Source organism: Sparassis crispa (genome assembly GCF_003851025.1).
Source record: "Sparassis crispa DNA, contig_000009F, whole genome shotgun sequence".
Taxonomy (NCBI): Eukaryota; Fungi; Basidiomycota; class Agaricomycetes; order Polyporales; family Sparassidaceae; genus Sparassis; species Sparassis crispa.
This window is the reverse complement of record NW_020939756.1, coordinates 900,748-921,010: the sequence shown is the minus strand read 5'-3', so window position 1 is coordinate 921,010 and position 20,263 is coordinate 900,748. Positions and strand designations below refer to the sequence as shown.

General features: G+C 52.0%; 10 protein-coding genes across 10 annotated transcripts; 8 read left to right on the top strand and 2 right to left on the bottom strand.

The window, feature by feature from the left end:
• Positions 1 to 335: 335 nt before the first annotated feature.
• On the top strand, positions 336 to 1,759 carry SCP_1003320 (predicted protein; the record flags this gene model as incomplete). The annotated part of the gene is made up of 9 exons (XM_027762197.1): positions 336 to 393; positions 463 to 531; positions 601 to 644; positions 702 to 864; positions 914 to 931; positions 987 to 1,229; positions 1,293 to 1,454; positions 1,509 to 1,656; positions 1,711 to 1,759. The coding sequence occupies 9 exons, from the start codon at positions 336 to 338 to the stop codon at positions 1,757 to 1,759; spliced, it is 954 nt and encodes a 317-aa protein (XP_027617998.1).
• A 685-nt stretch (positions 1,760 to 2,444) lies between these two features.
• SCP_1003310 (Non-histone chromosomal protein) lies at positions 2,445 to 3,161 on the top strand (the record flags this gene model as incomplete). The annotated part of the gene is made up of 5 exons (XM_027762196.1): positions 2,445 to 2,474; positions 2,523 to 2,670; positions 2,725 to 2,783; positions 2,990 to 3,052; positions 3,105 to 3,161. The coding sequence occupies 5 exons, from the start codon at positions 2,445 to 2,447 to the stop codon at positions 3,159 to 3,161; spliced, it is 357 nt and encodes a 118-aa protein (XP_027617997.1).
• Positions 3,162 to 4,716: 1,555 nt separating this feature from the next.
• Positions 4,717 to 7,242, top strand: SCP_1003300 (Uncharacterized transporter; the record flags this gene model as incomplete). The annotated part of the gene is made up of 16 exons (XM_027762195.1): positions 4,717 to 4,891; positions 4,941 to 5,124; positions 5,196 to 5,413; positions 5,466 to 5,491; positions 5,544 to 5,683; positions 5,733 to 5,752; positions 5,806 to 5,877; positions 5,927 to 6,118; positions 6,180 to 6,221; positions 6,275 to 6,287; positions 6,351 to 6,449; positions 6,509 to 6,604; positions 6,661 to 6,716; positions 6,781 to 6,887; positions 6,941 to 6,966; positions 7,017 to 7,242. 16 exons carry the CDS (start codon positions 4,717 to 4,719, stop codon positions 7,240 to 7,242), a joined length of 1,692 nt encoding a protein of 563 aa, XP_027617996.1.
• Positions 7,243 to 7,469: 227 nt separating this feature from the next.
• Positions 7,470 to 8,940, bottom strand: SCP_1003290 (Acid phosphatase; the record flags this gene model as incomplete). The annotated part of the gene is made up of 8 exons (XM_027762194.1): positions 7,470 to 7,947; positions 8,001 to 8,037; positions 8,090 to 8,181; positions 8,239 to 8,266; positions 8,326 to 8,461; positions 8,516 to 8,667; positions 8,745 to 8,843; positions 8,898 to 8,940. The coding sequence occupies 8 exons, from the start codon at positions 8,938 to 8,940 to the stop codon at positions 7,470 to 7,472; spliced, it is 1,065 nt and encodes a 354-aa protein (XP_027617995.1).
• A 722-nt stretch (positions 8,941 to 9,662) lies between these two features.
• Positions 9,663 to 11,635, top strand: SCP_1003280 (Branched-chain-amino-acid aminotransferase, mitochondrial; the record flags this gene model as incomplete). The annotated part of the gene is made up of 7 exons (XM_027762193.1): positions 9,663 to 9,740; positions 9,799 to 9,873; positions 10,377 to 10,520; positions 10,570 to 10,662; positions 10,719 to 10,842; positions 10,897 to 11,190; positions 11,250 to 11,635. The coding sequence occupies 7 exons, from the start codon at positions 9,663 to 9,665 to the stop codon at positions 11,633 to 11,635; spliced, it is 1,194 nt and encodes a 397-aa protein (XP_027617994.1).
• A 907-nt stretch (positions 11,636 to 12,542) lies between these two features.
• Positions 12,543 to 13,067, top strand: SCP_1003270 (hypothetical protein; the record flags this gene model as incomplete). The annotated part of the gene is made up of 1 exon (XM_027762192.1): positions 12,543 to 13,067. One exon carries the CDS (start codon positions 12,543 to 12,545, stop codon positions 13,065 to 13,067), a length of 525 nt encoding a protein of 174 aa, XP_027617993.1.
• Positions 13,068 to 14,378: 1,311 nt separating this feature from the next.
• SCP_1003260 (hypothetical protein) lies at positions 14,379 to 15,532 on the top strand (the record flags this gene model as incomplete). Its single annotated transcript, XM_027762191.1, has 3 exons — positions 14,379 to 14,767; positions 14,819 to 14,991; positions 15,045 to 15,532. The coding sequence occupies 3 exons, from the start codon at positions 14,379 to 14,381 to the stop codon at positions 15,530 to 15,532; spliced, it is 1,050 nt and encodes a 349-aa protein (XP_027617992.1).
• Positions 15,533 to 16,061: 529 nt separating this feature from the next.
• On the top strand, positions 16,062 to 17,164 carry SCP_1003250 (hypothetical protein; the record flags this gene model as incomplete). Its single annotated transcript, XM_027762190.1, has 5 exons — positions 16,062 to 16,064; positions 16,127 to 16,259; positions 16,341 to 16,418; positions 16,474 to 16,721; positions 16,775 to 17,164. The coding sequence occupies 5 exons, from the start codon at positions 16,062 to 16,064 to the stop codon at positions 17,162 to 17,164; spliced, it is 852 nt and encodes a 283-aa protein (XP_027617991.1).
• Positions 17,165 to 17,668: 504 nt separating this feature from the next.
• SCP_1003240 (hypothetical protein) lies at positions 17,669 to 18,159 on the bottom strand (the record flags this gene model as incomplete). The annotated part of the gene is made up of 3 exons (XM_027762189.1): positions 17,669 to 17,902; positions 17,960 to 18,028; positions 18,088 to 18,159. The coding sequence occupies 3 exons, from the start codon at positions 18,157 to 18,159 to the stop codon at positions 17,669 to 17,671; spliced, it is 375 nt and encodes a 124-aa protein (XP_027617990.1).
• A 227-nt stretch (positions 18,160 to 18,386) lies between these two features.
• On the top strand, positions 18,387 to 20,075 carry SCP_1003230 (Mitochondrial 2-oxodicarboxylate carrier 2; the record flags this gene model as incomplete). Its single annotated transcript, XM_027762188.1, has 14 exons — positions 18,387 to 18,408; positions 18,468 to 18,542; positions 18,607 to 18,611; positions 18,675 to 18,757; positions 18,818 to 18,837; positions 18,889 to 18,937; positions 18,989 to 19,132; positions 19,182 to 19,292; positions 19,344 to 19,413; positions 19,470 to 19,546; positions 19,668 to 19,674; positions 19,735 to 19,808; positions 19,869 to 20,002; positions 20,053 to 20,075. 14 exons carry the CDS (start codon positions 18,387 to 18,389, stop codon positions 20,073 to 20,075), a joined length of 894 nt encoding a protein of 297 aa, XP_027617989.1.
• Between the last annotated feature and the right edge of the window lie 188 nt (positions 20,076 to 20,263).

Genomic DNA, 20,263 nt, shown 5'->3' with positions numbered 1-20,263 from the left:
TCGCAGGTGTGCAGGCAGGAGGCGCAAGCCACCGAGCATGCGCTACGTACCCAGCCGAAGCGTCGCAACAATCAGCGACTGATCTGGGGCTAGCTTTGACTGGTCTTCGGCTCCAAACTCTCCGATAAATTGAGCTGACTAGCTGACAGTCGCGGGGGAGAAAACCGAGAGAAAACAAAAGGTTTGCGAACGCGCGAGAACAACGATGCCATGGGCGCTTACAGTCACATCGCGCAGATCATCTCACTTGCCAAATCGAGGTGTGGCAGAAAGACTAAAAGGCTGTGGTAGAACTTCATCGGTGCGCTATCTCTCTCTGAACACGATATTGCACGATGTCTGACATTTTCCGCAGCCTCGAGGATGTTTCAAATCCCGAAAATGTGCCAACCCGTCAGTGCAGATCTTGACTGGCATCCTCTGGCATGCATCGAACTGACTGACTCTCGATCATACCCACAGCCCGGCCATCGACGACTGCTCTTCCAGAAGTTGAGAGAACTCAAACCAGGAGAAGAACTGCAGACGAAGGTGAGCCCCGCGTATCACTGTTAAAATATTGCTAGCCGTGCTTGATGTCGATTTCCAATTATTTTCCAGAGTTCAGTCCCCTCACACCGTTGCGGACTTATGAATTGAACGAGGTACGAGCAGATTGTTCTTGTTGACTACAGTGTTTTATATATCCTACGGAAATGCAGAAACTAATGTCAGAGAGCATTCCCCTGCGGCCACTGATCGCGCCAATAGAGTCCATGCTAGAGCTCCGTGCAGAGTACGAAGGTGGCTCGCAGGAATTCGTACAGCAAATCGATTGGCTTGTGGCGAATGGCTGGAAGGGTGTCAGGAGAGCACGAGGAGACGGTAAGCTATTCTCGTAAATTTGAGTGTAGCTTAACCTAAATTCTCTCAGGTGACTGCTTCTACCGCTGTGAGACATGATCAGTTTGTGGCTTTGCATTCGTTCGTTTATCTTTTTTACCCAGCATTGGCCTTTGCATACGTTGAGAGGATACTTCAAAATCCGGAGCCCGTGATGGGCGTTACCAGTGCGATCTCGCTGCTTGAAGTATCCCAGCCAATGTTGGAGGTGGCCGGCTTTGAGCCAGTCGTTTTCGAGGACTTCTACGAGGTCTTTGTCTCTATAATCAACAGAATCATCATCCCGGGGCCCGACGGTGAGCTTCTCACGCCTATAACGCTACTCGAAGCTTTCAACAATGACGAGGGTGCGTATATTTCGCTCGCGTTCGTTCAGATACACTTACTACTGGTTTATTGTGGTTCTCCAGTCTCGAACTCGATCGTCGCGTATCTCCGTCTGCTCACGTCTGCTCAAATTCGCGAGGATCCGGAGTCGTATGCGGCGTTTCTGTTCCACCCCGAGTCAGGCGAGTCGATGGATGTCCGCAGCTTCTGCGAGAACTTCGTCGAATCAGTCGGGAAGGAAGCTGGTCTGTGCTCTCCCGAATCGATTTACATCTTGCATCGCACTGACTCTCCGCCAGACCACGTCCAAATCACGGCGCTCTCTCGTGTGATGAAAGTCAACATCGACGTCGCATATCTCGATGGACACACGGCGGAGAAGGTCGACTTTGTCCACTTCCACAACACGGACTACTCTGGGCTGGAGCCGATCATCTTGCTGTATAGGTATGTTCGGCTGCGATAATAACTGTCACTTCCGATCTCACGTCTGTCCTTCAGGCCCGGTCATTACGATATTCTCGACCAGCGGGAATATGAAGAGCTTTGAGTAGATGTAATGCTATGGTGTAACTTGATCCTGCTTTCGAGATATTGACAGAGGAAGTGATACCTATACAATTGTGTACGCTAGTAGTATGGTCGAATTGTCGTCGTGCAGATACCCTGCTGGAATCCATCTTCATGTTCAGTTCATTCATGGTGGAAACAAACCCCTGCAAGGATATTATTTCCCTTAGCTTCACTGGTGTCCTGAAGACTCTCAAATAATTGTGCAGTTGTGCAGTCACCAGTGATGATCACGAGCGGCTATTTCCGAGGCGAATGGTCTGTGCGTTTCACGTGATCTTCTCTTACGTAATGTTGAAGGGTGTTCTCACCGCAGGGGGCAACGCAGGCAAGGCAGCCCTCTCACCCAGAGCCAGCCAGTGTGCAGTGAGCCTGCGCCTAACCGTCCGCCACCGCTCCATTTTTTCCACCATCGTTCCACTCGCTCCCCACTTATAACTATCAAAGGTGCGTTTTAGGCTCTTATCCACGTATTCTACGACTACCGCCCCATCGATAAGGGGCTTGTCGGCGTCGAGGACGACGGCGCCGGTGTTGGCGGGCAGGTCACGCCCCCAGCGACGCGCCGCGACGCGCACCGCGTCCCACGCGCCCCTCGCCCCCTATCGCGTCGTCTGTCTTCTACGACGTGTCGAACGTTATGCTCACCCTTTTCCACCCTCCAGATGCCCAAGGAATCCACGAAATCGAGCAAGGTGACCCGATCCGCATCCAGCGCGTACCCACACTGACCCTGTCCACAGAGAAAGGCCGTCGACAAGGCCGAGAAAGCTCCCAAGGCCAAGGCCAAGAGAGACCCTAAGGCACCCAAGCGTGCGCTCTCCGCATACATGTTCTTCAGCCAGGACTGGCGAGAGCGGATCAAGGCAGAGAACCCTGACGCCGGGTTCGGTACGTCTGTGTCTCCTTCGTCGTGTCCGCTCGCTCACTGTATGGCCATCACAGGCGAGATTGGTAAGCTTCTCGGCGCAAAATGGAAGGAGCTCGACGACTCCGAGAAGAAGGTTAGTTGTGATTCATAGTTGACCATCTCATGTTGCATTGCGTCGTCCTGCACCATAACGTCTCCTGAGATTGTGGATGTTGTGGAGTTTGTTGTGCGTTGCACCGGGCATCCGCACTGTCGCGAGATATGCAGGACTATATTGTGCACTCAGATGGTTAATTGAATGCATATATGCGTCGATATTTACCCGCTTATCTGTCGTAGCCGTACATCGAGCAAGCTGCTCGCGACAAGGCACGCGCTGAGCAAGAAAAGTCCGAATACGACGTGCGTGTCACCTGCATCACTTACGACCGCGTATTGACACGTATATATGTAGAACAAGAAGGCTGACAGCGCCGGCAGCGGTGATGGTGGTGACGAGGACGACGAGTAAATCGATACCCTCACATATGCACTCTCCACTCTGCTCGCGCTGCTCCCCCGCAGACGTCTCGTCCCGCTAATTATTTCTTCGTCTTCTGTCTGCTCTCTCTGCCTCTGCGCTATACTCTACTAAACCCGCATTCCGCATTCCTCTGCTCTTCGTTCTTTTGCTGGCTCTTCTGTCTGTACTACTCTTATTTGTGCGCACTGCTACTCGTCGATCACTTACAATCTTCGGATCTGCGTATATCGTATACGTATACTGTATCTTGAACGATGTCGTGTAATACTAGACGATGGGTGCTGCTGCTGCTACCACTCTGGTCTTGTTCGTAAACATGCAGTCCGATTCCTTCGAATTCTTTCCGCGACAAAGGGATTAATGCGGCCGCCCGCGGTAGCTTGTACTGAACACGGTCACTTAGTGCGTGAGCCCTCTAACTTGTTAATATTAATCATGAGTTGCAGACACAGGATGTGTAACTTATCCGGTTAAGCGTCATGTCAGCCTCACAGTGAGAAGGCGTTGGTGCAACTACATCATGTGTATGTCACCTCCAATTCACCGAGCGATAAAGGCTTTCCCGAGGGAAAGTCTGTGACCACCAAGAGGACCCAGGAATTAGACGTCGTCCAAAAATCTTGGAATTTTGTCCGGACTTTTTTGCCATTTTTCCGGGTTTTATGTGCGGATGCTGGGACGGTTAAGGTCCACTGCCTTCCTATTTAAGAAAATCTGAGATATTTTCAACGATTTTCGGCATTTTCCGGTTTATTTCCGTCGATTACCGGCCCTCCCTGTCCGGATGGCGCCACGGCCTTCTCGAGGCGGAGGACGTGTTTGCCCGGACGCTGCGTCGACATCGTTCGGTCGATTTTCTCGAAAATTTGTCCGGATCTCGCTACGTCTGAGGAATGTCCAAAGGTCCTCCCAAGGCCCGTTGGCCGTTACCGATGCAAGGCGCCGTGAAAGACGAATCGCAAACGGTCCGCGTCAACGATATTATGGAGTCTCATTCAATCTTGTTTATATGTTGATACCGACTGCACTGGTTGATACTGCAATTGCACAGGATATCCGCGAAAACAATGGGCGTCTTCCTCAGGCTGAACGCATACATCCAGCAGCGCACACTGGCATGCAGCCCCCGGATGGATTTATCTACCTCCGATTATTCATCGTCCAACGTTGGCCTAGCTGCAGCATTTTATCTTGTCCTTTCATCTCTGTACTTCTCTGGTAATAAAATTTAAGGAATGGATGCTCTGTTAAGTATCTTCTGGAATGTCAGCGAATTTAATCAACTCCCTGTGACCTTTGGGCTGACGTCATCGATTTTGAGGTGGCACTCGAACCGTCTGCCGCCTTGCGGCACGGACATCTAGGCCCTGACTAAAATGTATTTGTGACCTTTGCATCTCCCGAATTGTCCCCCACACTCTGGTCTCCTACATTCTCGACATCGACTGTCCTATACATATTTCAGTCTGTGCCACCAAAAAAACATATCGTATTGCTGAACATACATCGTAGTGCTTTCGAATTTTGCTGTCCGTTGCTTGTTATGCCCTCATCTGTGACGTATCCGCGCTACTCTGCCGTATCATCAAACCTGCGTTCCGACCGAGTTGCGTTATTGAGCGATGCCCTTGAGACAGACGACGAGGCGGATGATAGCTCCGCGGAGTCTGAGGCGGATAGTTTTCCTGGGTCGTCCAGGAGTAGTGTCGTAATTCCTCGTGGGTCTTTTGCAAGTTTTGTGAGCTCGGAGACTGAAGTCGGGTTTAGAGAGCATCCGCAAACATGTAAAAACAGATGAAACAGAGTGTCCCACAGAGGACACTCCCCTTCTGCTACCTGTACCCGTTCGAGGTACTCGCAAGCCAAGAGAGCCTTCACGTTCCACTGGCAAGAGGAGCGTGTACTGGGAAGAACTCAGGACTCTCACGAAATATACCTTGCCAGTGTTTGGGTTCGTCGTCGCTCTTTCTTCATCACACGGACCTTGTCATACACGCTATCATGCTAATTCGTTTCCACTAGAACTCAGCTCTTCGAGTACTCACTAGTGATTGCGTCCGTCATATCAATCGGCCATCTGTCTACTACAGCGCTCGCGGCGTCGACGCTGGGATCTATGACAGAGAGCGTGACGGCGCTGAGCATCTTCATCGGATTTACCAGTGCGTTGGATACGGTACTCCCCAGTGCATGGACATCTTCGCACCCCGAGTTGGTGGGATTATGGGCCCAGCGGATGGGTTCGTTGCGCTCCGTTATGACTTAATCCAATGGCTGACTTTGGAACCGCAGTTGTCGTGTTAGCAGTAGTCCTTGTGGTATGTCTGTTTTCTCGGCGTTGATACAACTGGTGCTCATGGTGGTACTCAGCCTATAATTGGCGTCTATTTTAACTCAGAAGCCATCCTCCTCATGCTCAAGCAGGATCCGGAGGTGGCTCACCTCGCCGCAACATACCTCAAGTGGTCGACGATCGGTCTACCCGCCTACGCTTTCAACGGCGTGGCCCGGTACGTGTAACTTCGTCATTTTGAGAACCGAAGTTGACAGTCCTTCTAGCCGATATTTCCAGTCGCAAGGTAAGCCACATTCAATCCGCTCAAACACATTTTTTAGCTCAGCTCGTGTGTAGGTCTATTCAGCGTCCCGACATACATCATCCTTGTCATAGCCCCCATCAATGCCCTGCTTAACTATGTGCTAGGTGCGTTCATCACCATATAGTCTGAGTTACACCACTTACCCTTCCGTAGTTTGGGGCCCAAAACCGTTCGGCCTTGGATTCATTGGAGCGCCTATCGCTAGTTCCATTTCGTTCAATCTTATCTCGCTAGCGTCCATCGCTTATGGCGTTTTCTTCGTTCCGAGGAAGGCCTGGCACCCACTGTCATTCAGGTGCTTCACTAATCTGGGTGTTCTGGTGCGGTTGGGTTTCGCGGGAGTTGGTGCGCAATGAAAGGCGTCGAGACTTGATCTCATGCTCACCGTTGTCTGCTTCGTCTACAGGCCAGGTAGCATCTGAATGGTGGTCCTGGGAGCTCGTCAGTCGTGAGTATACCCTTTTTCTGGACATTGTGTTTGTTTCTCATGTATAATCCCAGTTGCTTCCAGTATGTGGGTTATGTTCTCATCACAGATGACGGGTGACTTGCATTACTCATGATGACTGACTTACAGGCTTGGTCCAGTGGCACTCGCAGCCCAATCTATAGTGAGTGTGTCGTCCTCGACAACCTATCAAGCGCCTTATTCCCTCGGCGTTGCTACGACTGTTCGGTATGTCTCTGCAGGCGATCTTGTGTTGCGTCACGAACTCACCGTATCGCGGAATACAGAGTGGGCAACTTACTTGGTAAAGGAAATGCCAAACGCGCAGGCGTCGCTGCGAACCTCTCCATTTACATGTCGCTCGGCATCAGTATGGTGTGGAGGTCAGCTATACTTCGTTGACGCACTCAGTACGCGGGCTGATGTCTTTTTTGTGCAGTACCATGTTCCTCGTCTTTCGGCATTCGTGGGCGTATCTCTTCAACGATGACCCAGGTTCGTCCTCCGTTCTTTGTGTTCATATAGTGTTGGCTGATGATAGCGATTGCGCGATATGTAGAGGTTGTTGCGCTTGTAGCGTCGCTGCTGCCGTTACTCGCTCTGTTCCAGGTTGTAGATGGGCTCGGTGGAGTTACTAGTGGAATACTGCGAGCACGAGGCATGCAGGTGCGTATCCCTTTTCATGAGTTCAGCTGTTGTGCTGACGGATATTCGCCCAGTCTACCGGTGCAGTGCTGAACTTCAGGTGAGCATCATCACTCATGTCGTCCATCCTCCGCTGACTGTTCACCGCAGTGCCTACTACATCCTGGGCATCCCTTTCGGGATGTGGCTCACGTTCAGGAAAGGCATGGGGCTAGCCGGGCTGTGGATCGGGTTGACCGTGGCTATGGTGTACTGTGCGATTGTTGGCGTGTGGCTGTGCGTACGGACTAACTGGGAGAAGGAGGTGGAGAAGGTCCAGTTGCGTGTTGCGGCGGACCAGAAGGCCAATGCAGGAGATGTTGAAGCGCAAAGCTAGATGCAGGCGCTACCCTCCATGCATGAGTTTCCTGGGTCGCATCGATATCATTGGACTTCGTCAGTCTTTCTCATTCATGCATGTGCCACACGCGCACACAGTGTGGAGGGTTGTGCAAGGCATTATGCACTGTGTATCCATACTAATGTATTCTAGTTGCATCGGTCCATACTCGTAACGATAGCAATTCTGGTCTGGAGTCATTCTAAAGTTCTAATATGGTTTCATCAGCTCGGCAGGCAGCTCAGTGGCAAATTCGCGAGCCTCTGCAGCACGGCGGCTTGCATGGTCAAGTTAGCGTCCATCTTCGTCGATGCGTCCACGACTGACACGCTCGCAAAACACCCCGCCGCGACGACATTGCTCTCGAGCGGCAGCGTCGTACTCCCACACGTCTCCACATCCGTTGCGAGAATATTGAGGAACACACGCGACAGCACCCACTGGTAGTCCGCCGGTGACGGGCACGCGTCCACGGAGGGGTAGTTCACGTTCAGCGTGATTCCACCTGGGAGGAGCGGGGAGATCCCGCTGGACGTGAGTGCCTGGACGAAGGTCGCGGTGAGCGCGGAGTATGTCTCCGCGGCGAGCGTGGACGTCGCGTTGGGCGTGCTCGTGAGCGTTGTGTAGGAGACTTGCGAGCCGCTTGTACCCGAGAAGGCGATGGAGGGGATGCCCTCTTTCGCGGCTTCGCAGGCGGCGCCGCTGGAGGAATCGAGTCAGAGAGAGCTTATTAATGAGCTTCGGGAACGACTTACAGCGTGCCCGAGAAGAAGACGGCTAGTCCGAGGTTACCTTCGAGTGTGATAAGAGCGTGAACTTGGGCCGGTACAATTTGCAGGCTTACTTCCGATGTTAGGCCCGCTGACGACCAACTCAGGCGGGCCGCCGAAGAATTGTGGGGCCAGGGTCTGGATGCCGTACCTAGCGGCATCCACACTATGCTCCGCCGGTCAGCCTGGATATCCCACCCACTGGTAGCATGTCCACACGTACGGGAATGCGTTCACATAGTTAAGGCGAGCTGGGAAAATACACCGAATATGAAGTCCAGTATAAGTGTTGCGAGACGGATTCACGTACGATCTGAGGCATTGAAGCCTTCTGCAGGCGATCCCGTAGGGCAGGTATCAAATTCACAGGGCTCGCCGAGAGGCGTCGGCGTCGCAGACGTCGAACCTGTGCCAGACATGTTCACCGCGGGTGCGGACAAAATGACCTACGGGACTGCCAAGGTGAGATTAATGGGTCTACAGGGAATATAGTCACTCACATCAAACCCAGTGCTGGTCAGCGCGGAGAACTGGGCACGGACCTGCGCTGTCGCCCAACCGTCATCGTTGGTGAGGATGATGTTCTGGGCGCAGCCTGCAGTGATGCACCCGAGCGCGAGGGTGGTCGTGAACAAAGTGGCGCCGTGCATCTCTACGGAGCAAAACCAGAGGGTTGCAGCTCTGGTCAACGCTCTTATGGTGACCTTTAAACCCATCAGTGCAACCCACCGGGACGAAATTGCTCCTGGAAGCGGGTGGCACGTTCGACATGGTGATCGTAAATTTGCATCCTCAGCAGCACATGGTCAGCCTGATAATTTTCAAGCGCTGTTTGGTGTTAGTCGATACGAATGAGAAGGTGATAACCATATGGCAACGTGCATGAGGCGTAATCATTCCTAGGAGATGCCGCCGCGTAACACATAGTCACCATCAAGCTGAGCACAGAGAAGGTTAGGCTAACGGCTGCGCATGCCGCAATGGTGGGCCTCCAACAACGCCTTCTGCAAACAATCATCATCATCTAGCTGCAAGAGTACTTATCTGTTCTGGGACTACCGCTCTGAGGAAAGTCTTGTATCCTCGTGCGCTGATTGCTATAATTATGATCGCCGATGCACATGCAATCGGAATTCTCTGTCCGTGGATTCTCGGCGATTTGCAGACAATCTGCCAATATGATAGGTGAGAGCAGGCTTCCTCCTCCCAAACCAGAGCATGGACTGCAGGTCTTAGGAATATGTAGGGACCGGAGATGCGTCGGAAATGAGGCGACCAGCTGCCAAATAGGCTCAGAAGCTCTGACAGGTCTTCGATGTGAAGATTTTTTTGCCTCAGATACGCTAGAACTTTTATCTGTACCACCACCATGCTGAAGTTCCGCTGGAGTCAAGCAGGAATAACACGAAATTGGCGGGACAGATGCACTTCACTGCTCGGCGCCGGCCATGGGCGCCGTCCCACAGGAGAGATGGAACTGATCAACTCAATAGATAAGATGAGATTGTGGAGATCAAGTCAGTTTTTGATCAGACTTCTTCCCTTGACTCGAATTTATTCTTCTCTCCCGCCTTCACTCCATTCTGATTGTTATTCTGACTGTCAGGCCGATCAATCGCGACACGGGTAATTTCAGAGAAAGGAACAATGACCTCCACACTTGTACACTCTAACGGTTCTGCAAATGGTAACGCTGTACCCCCCGTTTACAACAGCGATCTGGACGTAAATCTCTAGCTCTATTTTGATGGCATGAGGTCCTCATCATCAAGCCCGCATTCAGGTCTCTAAGCTCAGAATAACGTTGGCCGAGTCTTTGAAGCCTATCCCACCTGCGGACGAGCTGGTATTCGGAAAGGTGAGTACTGGGTGCATTCATTGGACCAGTCGGCATCATAGGCCGGGGCGGTTGGTGTGCCTATTGCCGCACAACGCCCGAGGGAAATTTATTATCGCAAATGAGCACCTGAGACTGTTCTATCTGATCCATTGAGCGGGCTCAGGAGAAAGCAGAGGGAGGAGAGAAGCAGGCTTCCTTATTGCTATACGTAACGACAGTCCTGACGCACTACGTCCACCAGGCCGTGGCTAGACATTTGGGCATCTACGGAAGGCTGCAGTCATTGTTTAGCAGGCTGCTCAAACCTCCCCCATGATGCCGCTTCGCCTTACGTTTCCGCGGAACTTAGCGTTCAGAAGAGCTTGGATGCTGCCCGTGCGATGTCGTATAGCCTTTCCCTGGTGTATCATTGTGTCATGGCTTCACACGCGGTCGTGTCAGTCGGCTTGTGAATATTTTTTCTGTTTCTCTGTCATTTGGCCTTCATGATGTTCTTATATTTATTGTGTTTTTATGCTTAGACCTTCACGGACCACATGTTAGTTGCTAGCTATGATCCAGTGAATGGTTGGTCTGCTCCCGAGATCAAGCCATACGGACCCCTCAGCCTTGATCCCGCCAGCTCCTGCTTCCAGTACAGTACAAATATTTTCGAGGGCATGAAGGTGAGTGACCTCCTCACTACTTGACTTGAAGTTCTTACCGAGTCTGCAGGCGTACATCGGAGTAGATGGCAAGCCGAGACTATTCCGACCGGAGATGAACATGGCGCGGATGAAGAGGTCCGCGGACCGCATTGCTTTGCCCGTGGGTCCTTCTAGTATATTTTCGCGCGCGGTTTCTGACGATGTATGAACTCACAGCCGTTCAGCGTCGACGCCGTGCTCGAGCTCATTAAGAAGATCGTGACGTTGGAACAGCGCTGGATACCCAACAAGACAGGTTGCAGTCTGTACATTCGGCCCACTGTCATCGGCACGCGCCCCAGTACGTCCTATGCTCCTCTTCTCTATGTATCATCCGCGGAGCAATTTCCCTTAGATCTCGGTGTACGTGCGTCTGACAGCGCGCTATTGTACATCATTCTTACCCCGGCGGGCCCATTTTTCCGCACTGGCCCTCGCCCAATCTCGTTGCTCGCAGTTGGCGACAGCGTACGCGCGTGGCCCGGCGGTACGGGTGGGCACAAGCTCGCGCTAAACTACGCGTCGACATTCAAGCCGCAGCAGTATGCGGAGAAGCTCGGGTATGAGCAGGTGCTCTGGCTGCTTCAGGGCACGGTCACCGAGGCCGGCGCGATGAACTTTTTTGTTGTCCTCAAGCGCGATGACGGCGGTGCGTCTTTCCTTCCTCTCCCACGGCGGCCTTACTGATTCATGTTGGCGTCGTTGTAGACTGGGACGTCATCACCGCACCGCTGGACGGGACGATCCTGCCGGGGGTCACGCGCGACTCGTGCCTCGCGCTGATTGGCGCACACCCGTCGCGTACGCACCTCCCGCACCTGCCAAGCTCGTTGCGCCTGTATCCGCAGGAGCGCTCTTTCACAATCACCGACATCTTCACTTGGCATGCCGAGGGCCGCCTGCTGGAGGCGTTCGCCGCGGGCACCGCGATGATCGTCGGGAGCGTCTGCAGAATCGGCCACGAGGGCAAGGACATTGTGCTGCCCGAGTACGAGGCGGGGCGCGGGCCCGTCGCGCAGGCACTGTATGAACGCATCCTTGATATCCAGGAGGGTCGCGTGGAGTGGGACGGGTGGTCCGTAGTGTGTGAATGAGTGGTTAATGTTGAGAAGTGAATATGGGAAACGGGTGAATCCTGTTTTCGCATCTTTTCGTGATTGCTCATGTATGCGGTTAGGTCTACGCTTGTCTTGCTATGTCTTATGTTGTCTGTGAAGCGAAACTCTACGTCGCCACTCGTTGCAGGACACTCCAGCGGCGCTTGAGATAGTCAGTAGCCTCGTGGCGTCTTTCGCACTGCTTGGAGTACACCTGCAGTTGGTGCAACCCTCTCTGACTGTCCACCGAGACTAGATTTCGCTGCTACGGTAAGTATTTCCAGAGTATACGGCTGGTTCAGGCACAGTCATGCGGCGCTCCGCTCGTGCACAGTTCGTGCACTCGGTTTGTCTCGTAACACAGCGTCTCAGTATTTATACACCGGTGCCCTCAGCTTCATCCTTGTCCCGCTCCATGAGATTGCTGACAGGCCACAGATTTCGTATACTTCATCCACTCGCGTTCAAATTGTTTCTAGCGTTCAGCCACACTGACTCTGTAAGCATCGTATTTTCCCCGTGAGATGCTCACGCAATCTTCTACGTACTATGCTGGTGCGATTCTTCGCACTACTGGAAAACGTGGCGTTCAGTGTCATGAACGACAGCATGCCGGAAGATGCGAGTCAAGTCGTGGCCCTGGGTCCTTCTGAAGCCGCATACAATAATGCAGGTAGTTCGTCGAATTCCAGTGAGACTCCGCGACGTTTTCAGATAAGTACTCATGGACCCAAGCTGCGGGCCTCGCCCATAATGCAGGCGTTCCCATCAACCAACTTCAGCCTGGAATTTTGGAAGGGATACTGCTTTGCACCAAGCACTCGGACTCAAGATACGCATGGACCGCAAAATGTGCGTGGCGCAGGGACATTGATATCGCCATGGGCATCAAGTTCTGCCTGATATGCCTGCAGAGGTCTGGCCGCTTGCCAATGGATATCTACTCTCATCCTACTACTTTGTGCCCAATGTGAAGAAACTCATTTCCATGATCCTGCCACACGCAGACCGAGAACACAGGTTTCGGCCTGGTCAGATGAAGGAGCCGGAGTTAATGCAGTTTCTATCTGTTCTGGCGGTCCCAATGCCGCGACTGGAGTCTCGACTTGTGCTTCCTCGCAATTACGACGACTTGGTCCTTCGCGTTCCTCATGATCATTTCCCTGCTCTGCGGTCTGTGAGACTTTCTCCAGTTTGTGTACCTTGGACGTCCCTCCTTCTGTCTGGTTTGACAGTTTTAAAGCTCTACTACGCCGAAGACTTCCCTACAATAGACATCCTCCTTGATATGTTGGCAGCCAAACCTGAATTGCATATTTTCACACTGGAACTGGATTCAGACTTCGTTGGACCAAGCCAGAGTTTCTCGGAGTCGGTTCGGGTTATTCAGCTCCCGCAGCTCAAGCGGGTTTCCCTGGTGGCACCCTAATAGGCATATCATCTTTGCTTGCCCACTTAGCCATTCCTGCCGACGCGGTTCACGACATTGCTGTGGTCATATCTGATGCTTCCACTTTTCGCGCCAATTGGCGAAATCTTTCGACACACGTCGCATCTGGAGAATCTCAGAACCATACGCCAAGCTGATGTATCTGCGAGAAAGAGGTCGCTTTCTATCATCTCCGCCAATGAGCAGCTCAGCCATGCACACAAGATAGACGTCTAATTATGGAGGTAGGCTACGGTGGGCATATCCAGGATGCCACCTCACACCTTGTCCACCTTAGCGAATCTTCTTGGTCACTCTGTGGAGTCTCTCAGCATCTCGGGGACAGACTCGGAAGATCTCACCTGCGACCAGTGGCACGATGTATTAGCCAGCTTACCTCTGCTCTTTGAGCTCATCGTTACGCTCCGCGGCGACACATGAATGGGCTCTTTGAAGCCCTTACCCCATTCATGGAGTCTCCGTCGGAGATCATGGCCCGGAAATTGGAGTATATGAAGATGTACGGGCAGAAAGCCGCGGAGACGCTGCTGAGAACGGCCCTCAAGTAGCTACATGGACGCGCTGCTTTCGAGTGCCGGGTCGTCGAGTTGACTTTATTTTACCATGATGCCGAACGAGAAGATTAAGCGAGAAATATCAGGATGAGATAGCCAAGTTTGTGGACGAGGTCAGTACGGGGCCTACTTTGGAGATATCGCGCGAATCTGGAATCCAGGAGATTAGGAGATTGGTCGGATCATACCCTGTCTAGTCCAGTAGGGATAGAGCAGTGAAGTGAGTAGACAGAACGCCCGCGACGAATCTCCGTTACGTACCGTTGAATGAATTCGGCCTGGGGTGCGCGATAGCACGATGATAACACGAGGTAAAGAGAATACTTAGACTAGACGAGGGATGAGTCGCTCTTCGACAGTGCTCCACTCAAGACCGTACCTAGCTTCTGCTCTCAGGCCTGGGATTGTTGGATTGGGAAAGTTGTGAGAGGAATAAAGACATGTAGGCGACGTGGTAATCACGAACCAAGAAGATCCCGCAGTGCCCGACTTTCTTACTATGAAGAGTATGAAGTACTCTTCTAGGTCACTTCAAGTGCATGGTTGAGTCAGACGATACTCTAGAGACTCGGAAGGTGGCAATCGACTCCGAGAACTGAGTCTGTCACAGTTTTTACGGCGCGTGATTCGTGACGCGTCGCGAAAACGTGCGGCACGATCATTTGCGCAGCTCAACAACTTTGCTTTGCCTTTTGGCCGGCCAGCCAAAGCGTCACCTCATTATATAAGTATCGACATGGCATTCTCTGAACAAAGCTATCCTAGTTCTTCCTCGGTCATCAGCTGGCCACTTCTCTCGGAGGAATCGGACGCATCATTGCTCTCCGACGACGATCCATCTTTACCTGTCAAACGTAGAAAAATGGCACGGAGAAGTGTCTCTCATTCATACCATATCACCAACACGAAGCCTTTCTGGTACAGTGATGGCGACATTGTTCTGGAGATCGAGCAGCAATGCTTCAAGATACACCAGAGCCGTCTGAAATGCTCTGTCATATTCTCGGACATGTTAGAGGTTCCTCAGCCAGCAGACGCAGAGAGCGTAGATGGATGCCCTCTCGTGCAGCTGGCTGATGCGGTTGACGACTGGATTATGACCATGAAGTGGTTGTATGATCGCAGGTCGGTCCACAGCCTCTTGTAATCCGTCCATGTTCATCCTTGCAATTGCAGAATCTTCCAGTCCTTGCCCCATCCCATTCCCTTCCAACTCCTTCAAGGAGCCCTCCGCATATCAACCAAATATGACATTGCAGATCTCCGCAAGACCACAATCAAACAATTGCGTGCTCGGTGGCCATCCGAACTGGAGCGAATGGACACGAATTCTCTACCCCATGCAGCAGGTAAGTGCAATGCCGGTCGCTTCATCTTCTTCTGATGATCGCTCGTCGAGTAGAGGCTATATCACTTGCACGCGAGTGTGACGTCCTGGAGATACTCCCGGCGGCTTTCTACGCGCTCTCTATCCAGAGATGGGGCTGCAATGCTGATGGCGGGCAGTCCCATCAGGTGCTCACACCTGGAGACTTACGACGACTGGTCATAGGCCGCGAGCGCCTGTCCAGTATCTGTGCCGGGATTCTGTTCGACCCTCTCCTCACGGAGGATCTACCAATTGATGCACCATCTCCATTTGACGCATGTGCGAAATGCAGGGACGTCCTGCAGCGCTACTGGCGGGAGAAGGTGTGCTCGAGCCCATCGTCGCCGTTTGAGTGCTGGCTCCTGCGCGAACTGCACAAGCTCATGGTGGAAGGCGACGCTCGGTTCGAGCGTACGCTTTGTGCGCGTTGCTTAGCTTGGCATAAAAGCGCAGTGATCATGAGATTATTTCATCTCAAGACTTCCATCCCGCGCATCTTTCACCTGTCCTTCGACAATTGAGTGATGCTAGCGCTCTGCTTTCGTCGCTTCCCTTCGCTCTGTGTCCAGTAATCCCTCTTCGCGGTAGCTATCTATCCTTGCGTTTCGTATTCGGTGTTTATACCTTCGATCTTGTATACCTCAATCGTGCATTGTAATTCAAACTCGCCGCTGAGGCGCCACTGCCATGACGATGGTCTTGGTTCAAATCGCACCCGATCTGGTGCCATCACTGTGACGAGTCGTGTCAAGAACAAAGGCGCTCAGCCTGCGGACTGAGCCCAGAGGTTCCATACGCTCCTGTAGTACTAGTTCCCGGGAAGCAAGCGACTCATACTGGGGAGAAAAACGTTGCAAAAGTTGTCATAAATGTTACTCAGAATTCACCGTCACGCTTTGGACCGGAACGTGACGTAAGATTGTGTGACCGAGGAGGGTCACAAATCGCTGAGATGAATCGGGTGGCAGCATCGGTTGACTTCTGACTAACAACTCGAACCAAATTTCAACATCACCTCTCCCGCCACACCCTCGCATCCGTCGCTCTACCATGGTATGGCCTGTCACGCGACTTTTTTTCGCTGATCTGACGGTCATGTCACTCTTTTCTGATAGTCCGTCTCACCTGCTGTGCTGCGCCGCTTGATGCGCGAGCTGAACGAACTCCGAACTAACCCTCCGGAAGGGATCCGCGTGGTCACCAATGAGGACAATATGCTCGACGTGACGGGCATCATCGAGGGACCTGGTATGTGCTGTCCATGCACTTTTATATGTCTTTGCACTCTTTGGAGGCGATCTGACACGCTGCTGACGCGTCTTTGAGCAGAAGGGACACCATACGAGGGGGGCTACTTCAGAGTGAAGTTCAAGTTTACCGAGGAGTTCCCTGCAGCTCCACCCAAGTGTGCGTTCCCATTTCGTTTTTGTGTAGTGTTTTGAGAGTTGACATTCTTCCACAGGTTGGTTTGCCACTAAAATCTTCCACCCGAATGTGTCTTCTGCAGGAGAGATCTGTGTCAACACCCTGAAGAAAGACTGGAAGTCAACATATGGAATTGGGCATATATTGGTTACCGTCAAGTGTCTCTTGATCTACCCAAACCCCGAGTCTGCGTTGGACGAAGAGGCGGGTAAACTCTTGCTCGAAAACTATGACAGCTACTGCGAGAGGGCGAAGTTGATCACCAGTGTTCATGCTACTCCAAGGGTACGTCGATCTATCTGTGTCTCGTGCCGTCGTGTGAATTCACACCTTTTCAGGTGCGTCCAACAGAGTTCAACACTCCCTCTTCCTCCTCAACGGCAGACTCAGTGGTTGTTTCAACATCGAAGCCGACACCCTCCAAACTTGCGACAACGTCTGTGGTAACTCCCGTCCCACCTCCACCAAACGTTGCGCACAAGTCATCGTCTCCCGAAAATACCGTCCCTTCGCGTGCCATGCATTCCTCCACCCCGAACACCTGCCCATCACTGGACTCCGAAAAGGGCGTGAACAAGGAGCGGCTCACCTCGCCCTCGCCTCTTGGCACGGCGGACTCCAATGTTGCCGCGGTAAACGCCACGCCGGCGACGAAAGCGGTCAAGCGATCTGCAGTGACGAGCGGGGCGGGGGGCGAGAAACGGAAGAAGGCACTCAAGCGCCTGTGATGGCGAGGTAAGGGGACATATCTCAGTGCTTTGACCAGACTGTTGGGTGGACGGAGCGCCAGTTGTAGTGATGAGGACCTCTGTTCTATAGGTTGTATCTTGTGCTATCGTTATCTCGAATCGCTATCTCGTAGTTTTACTATCACTCTGTGCAGCAGTCATTGATGCCGTAAGGCCATCATGAATTTGCATGGGAAGCATCCACGAAGGTAACGTTGTCGCATGAAGCTGGAACACACTGTACATATGCTTCTGGAAAACGTTGCGGAGGACAGTGTCAGTTTGCTGTATTCAGTCAAGAAAGATTGATGATCCTCTGACGGCTGCGAAGTAAAAGCCTGTGCAACACGGCTGTAGGCGTGAACGAATAGACCTAGTAACACATCCATCCATACACTGGCATATTACAATGAGAACACAGCATGCTCGGCTTGGGACATCGGAACCGCACATACCAGACAGCTCCATCGACTTGCGAAGTAAGACAAGACCAGCTCGCCATTTCTACTTCTTTTTCTTTGGCTTCTTCTTCTTCACCCCGCCGCCTGCTACCCCTGCTGTACCGGGAACGATGGTGGGAGATGTGACCTCTTTCGTCACAGCATCGGAAGCATCAGCTTGCGATGCCTCCGTAGAAGGCTGTGCGGGTCGTCGATTCTGCATCTTCTGCATCAAGGAGAGATTCAAAGCCTCGAATCGGTTGAGGAACATGGAGGAATAAGTCTTGAATTTAAGGCACTTTCACCATGCAAAAACATTAGCTATCGGTCGCATTATGATGGGCGAACGACTCACTGTCGTGTTGTCCGTGATCTTTAGGACTAACTTTCCCTTATTCGCTCTCCATTTCACGCAATAGCGTGTCTATAACAGCGATCGGGATGATCGACAATATTCCTACGAAAGTAAAGCGACATACGCACTGTGTTTGGGGATTTTTCATAGAGTGCCTCCGCCGCCTCTTGATACTCCTGCCAGGACGAGATGTACACCATGGCAGGATCGAGGCGGACCACAGACACAAGGGAGCTGAGTCACGATTCGCGTGCAGTTTGGATCGGTTCTACCCTGAAGTTCTCACGGATTTACGGTCGACTGACTCGAGTCACGCAGCCACGAGGGATTAGAACGGGTTTTAACCGGCGGCAAGTTACACCACATCCAGTCTGGTGCTGTGGCCTCTCTTCCCTCGTCCCTCCTTGTCCTTTGTAGATATAGAGACATGGCTGTTTCTGAGCGGAAGCGTGAGCCTGATTTTTAGAATTTTTAACAAACCTGTTGACAACTAACTGGTGTGACCCAGCTCTACCCTTCATCGCGAACTTCACCGCGGGTGCCATCGCTGGTATTTCCGAGATTCTCATATTTTATCCGCTCGGTAGGTGCTCGTGTCGCGTGCTATCACTTTTGTGTGCTAAGCGTGTATGTGTGCGACGTCACAGATGTCGTGAGTCCCGCGCTCCTTTCTTCGCCGCGCTTGCTAACGTGTGCAGCGTTATGAGTGCCATAGGTGAAGACGCGCATGCAGTTGGAGACGGGCAAGGCCAAACACGGGTTATTGGGCAGCTTCCAATCAATCATTAAGGAAGAAGGGTTCGTCAAGATCTTTAGGACTGACTGACTGTCGAACTGACATTCATCGCTTCACCTCAGATTTGGGAAGTTGTATAGAGGTATGATCCATGTAGCGTCAATTGAGAACGTACTAAGATTGTGTGACGCAGGACTCGTTCCTCCGCTACTGCTAGAAGCACCTAAGCGTGCTACGAAATTGTAGGTCCAATTCTACATCTTCGTGTCAATTGCGTCATTTTTCTGTGATAGTGCCTCCAACGAATTTTGGGGCAAGACATACATGCAGTTGGCTGGTGCAGCTAATATGACGCAACAGTTGTCGATCTTAACCGGTTGCAGTGCTGGTGCAACTGAAAGTTTCGTCGTCGTTCCTTTCGAACTTGTGAAGATCAAGTACGGTTTCGTCTCGTTCTGCTTTCTGTCCTGACTCATTCCATATCAGGCTTCAGGATAAGACAAGTCCATACGCCGGTCCTATGGATGTCGTGAAACAGATTGTCAGAAAGGACGGTCTACTTGGTCTGTACGCCGGTATGGAAGCCACATTTTGGAGGTGCGTCGCTGTTGTCAGCTCTTGCACAACTGTACTGAGGATATTTTTCAGGCATGTGTGGTGGAACGGCGGGTACTTCGGTAGCATTTTCCAGGTTCGGTCACTACTGCCCAAGCCCGAAGTATGTCTTTTTTACGACGTCTTGGACTTACTAGCTAAATGAAGTTACGTTTCCAGACTAAGCAGGCCCGACTCGCGAACGATCTTGTCGCAGGAACAGTCGGTGGATTTATTGGAACCGCGATAAACACGCCGTAAGTCTTGCGACATAACGCGGTTTGCAAGGGACTGTGCATGCCTTGCTTTGACGCCGTTTCTTGCTTTGCGACTTGTTCGGACATTGTTATTGACGATATCTGTGATATTTTCCCCCAGGTTTGATGTGAGTTTGCATGGGGTAGAATTTTCCACTAACTACCAGCTGACACCGTGTCGCATGTAGGTTGTAAAGTCTCGCATACAGGGAGCCACAAAGGCGCCCGGAGTGGTACCGAAATACAACTGGACGTATCCTGCGTATGTCCCCGCACTGTGCTCTTCTCCCTCGTACCATCAAACTGATCATCGACCGCTTAGTTTGGTAACGATATTCCGAGAGGAGGGCGCGTCTGCGTTGTATAAGGGCTTCGTGCCGAAGGTGCTCCGTCTCGCTCCTGGTGGCGGTGTACTTTTACTGGTGGTAGAATTCACTCTTGGCCTTTTCCGTCAAGGTAATTACACAGTCTCTGCGTGGCATCGTCATGCTAATCCATTTCGGCAGCTCTTGGTCCACCATATATCTAGAGCGTAGCACTACTGTACTTAGCCTTCGGACAAGAGGTTTGTAGAATATGGCTATACAGACTACTGTAACCGCCATGGAAAGTGACGAGTGTACGACGATCCTAAGCAGTGATCTTGTGCGGGTTAATGTCTGAGTAGTACATAATGAGCTTCCAATGGTTCAAAAGCTCCTGGTGTCGGATGCGCGC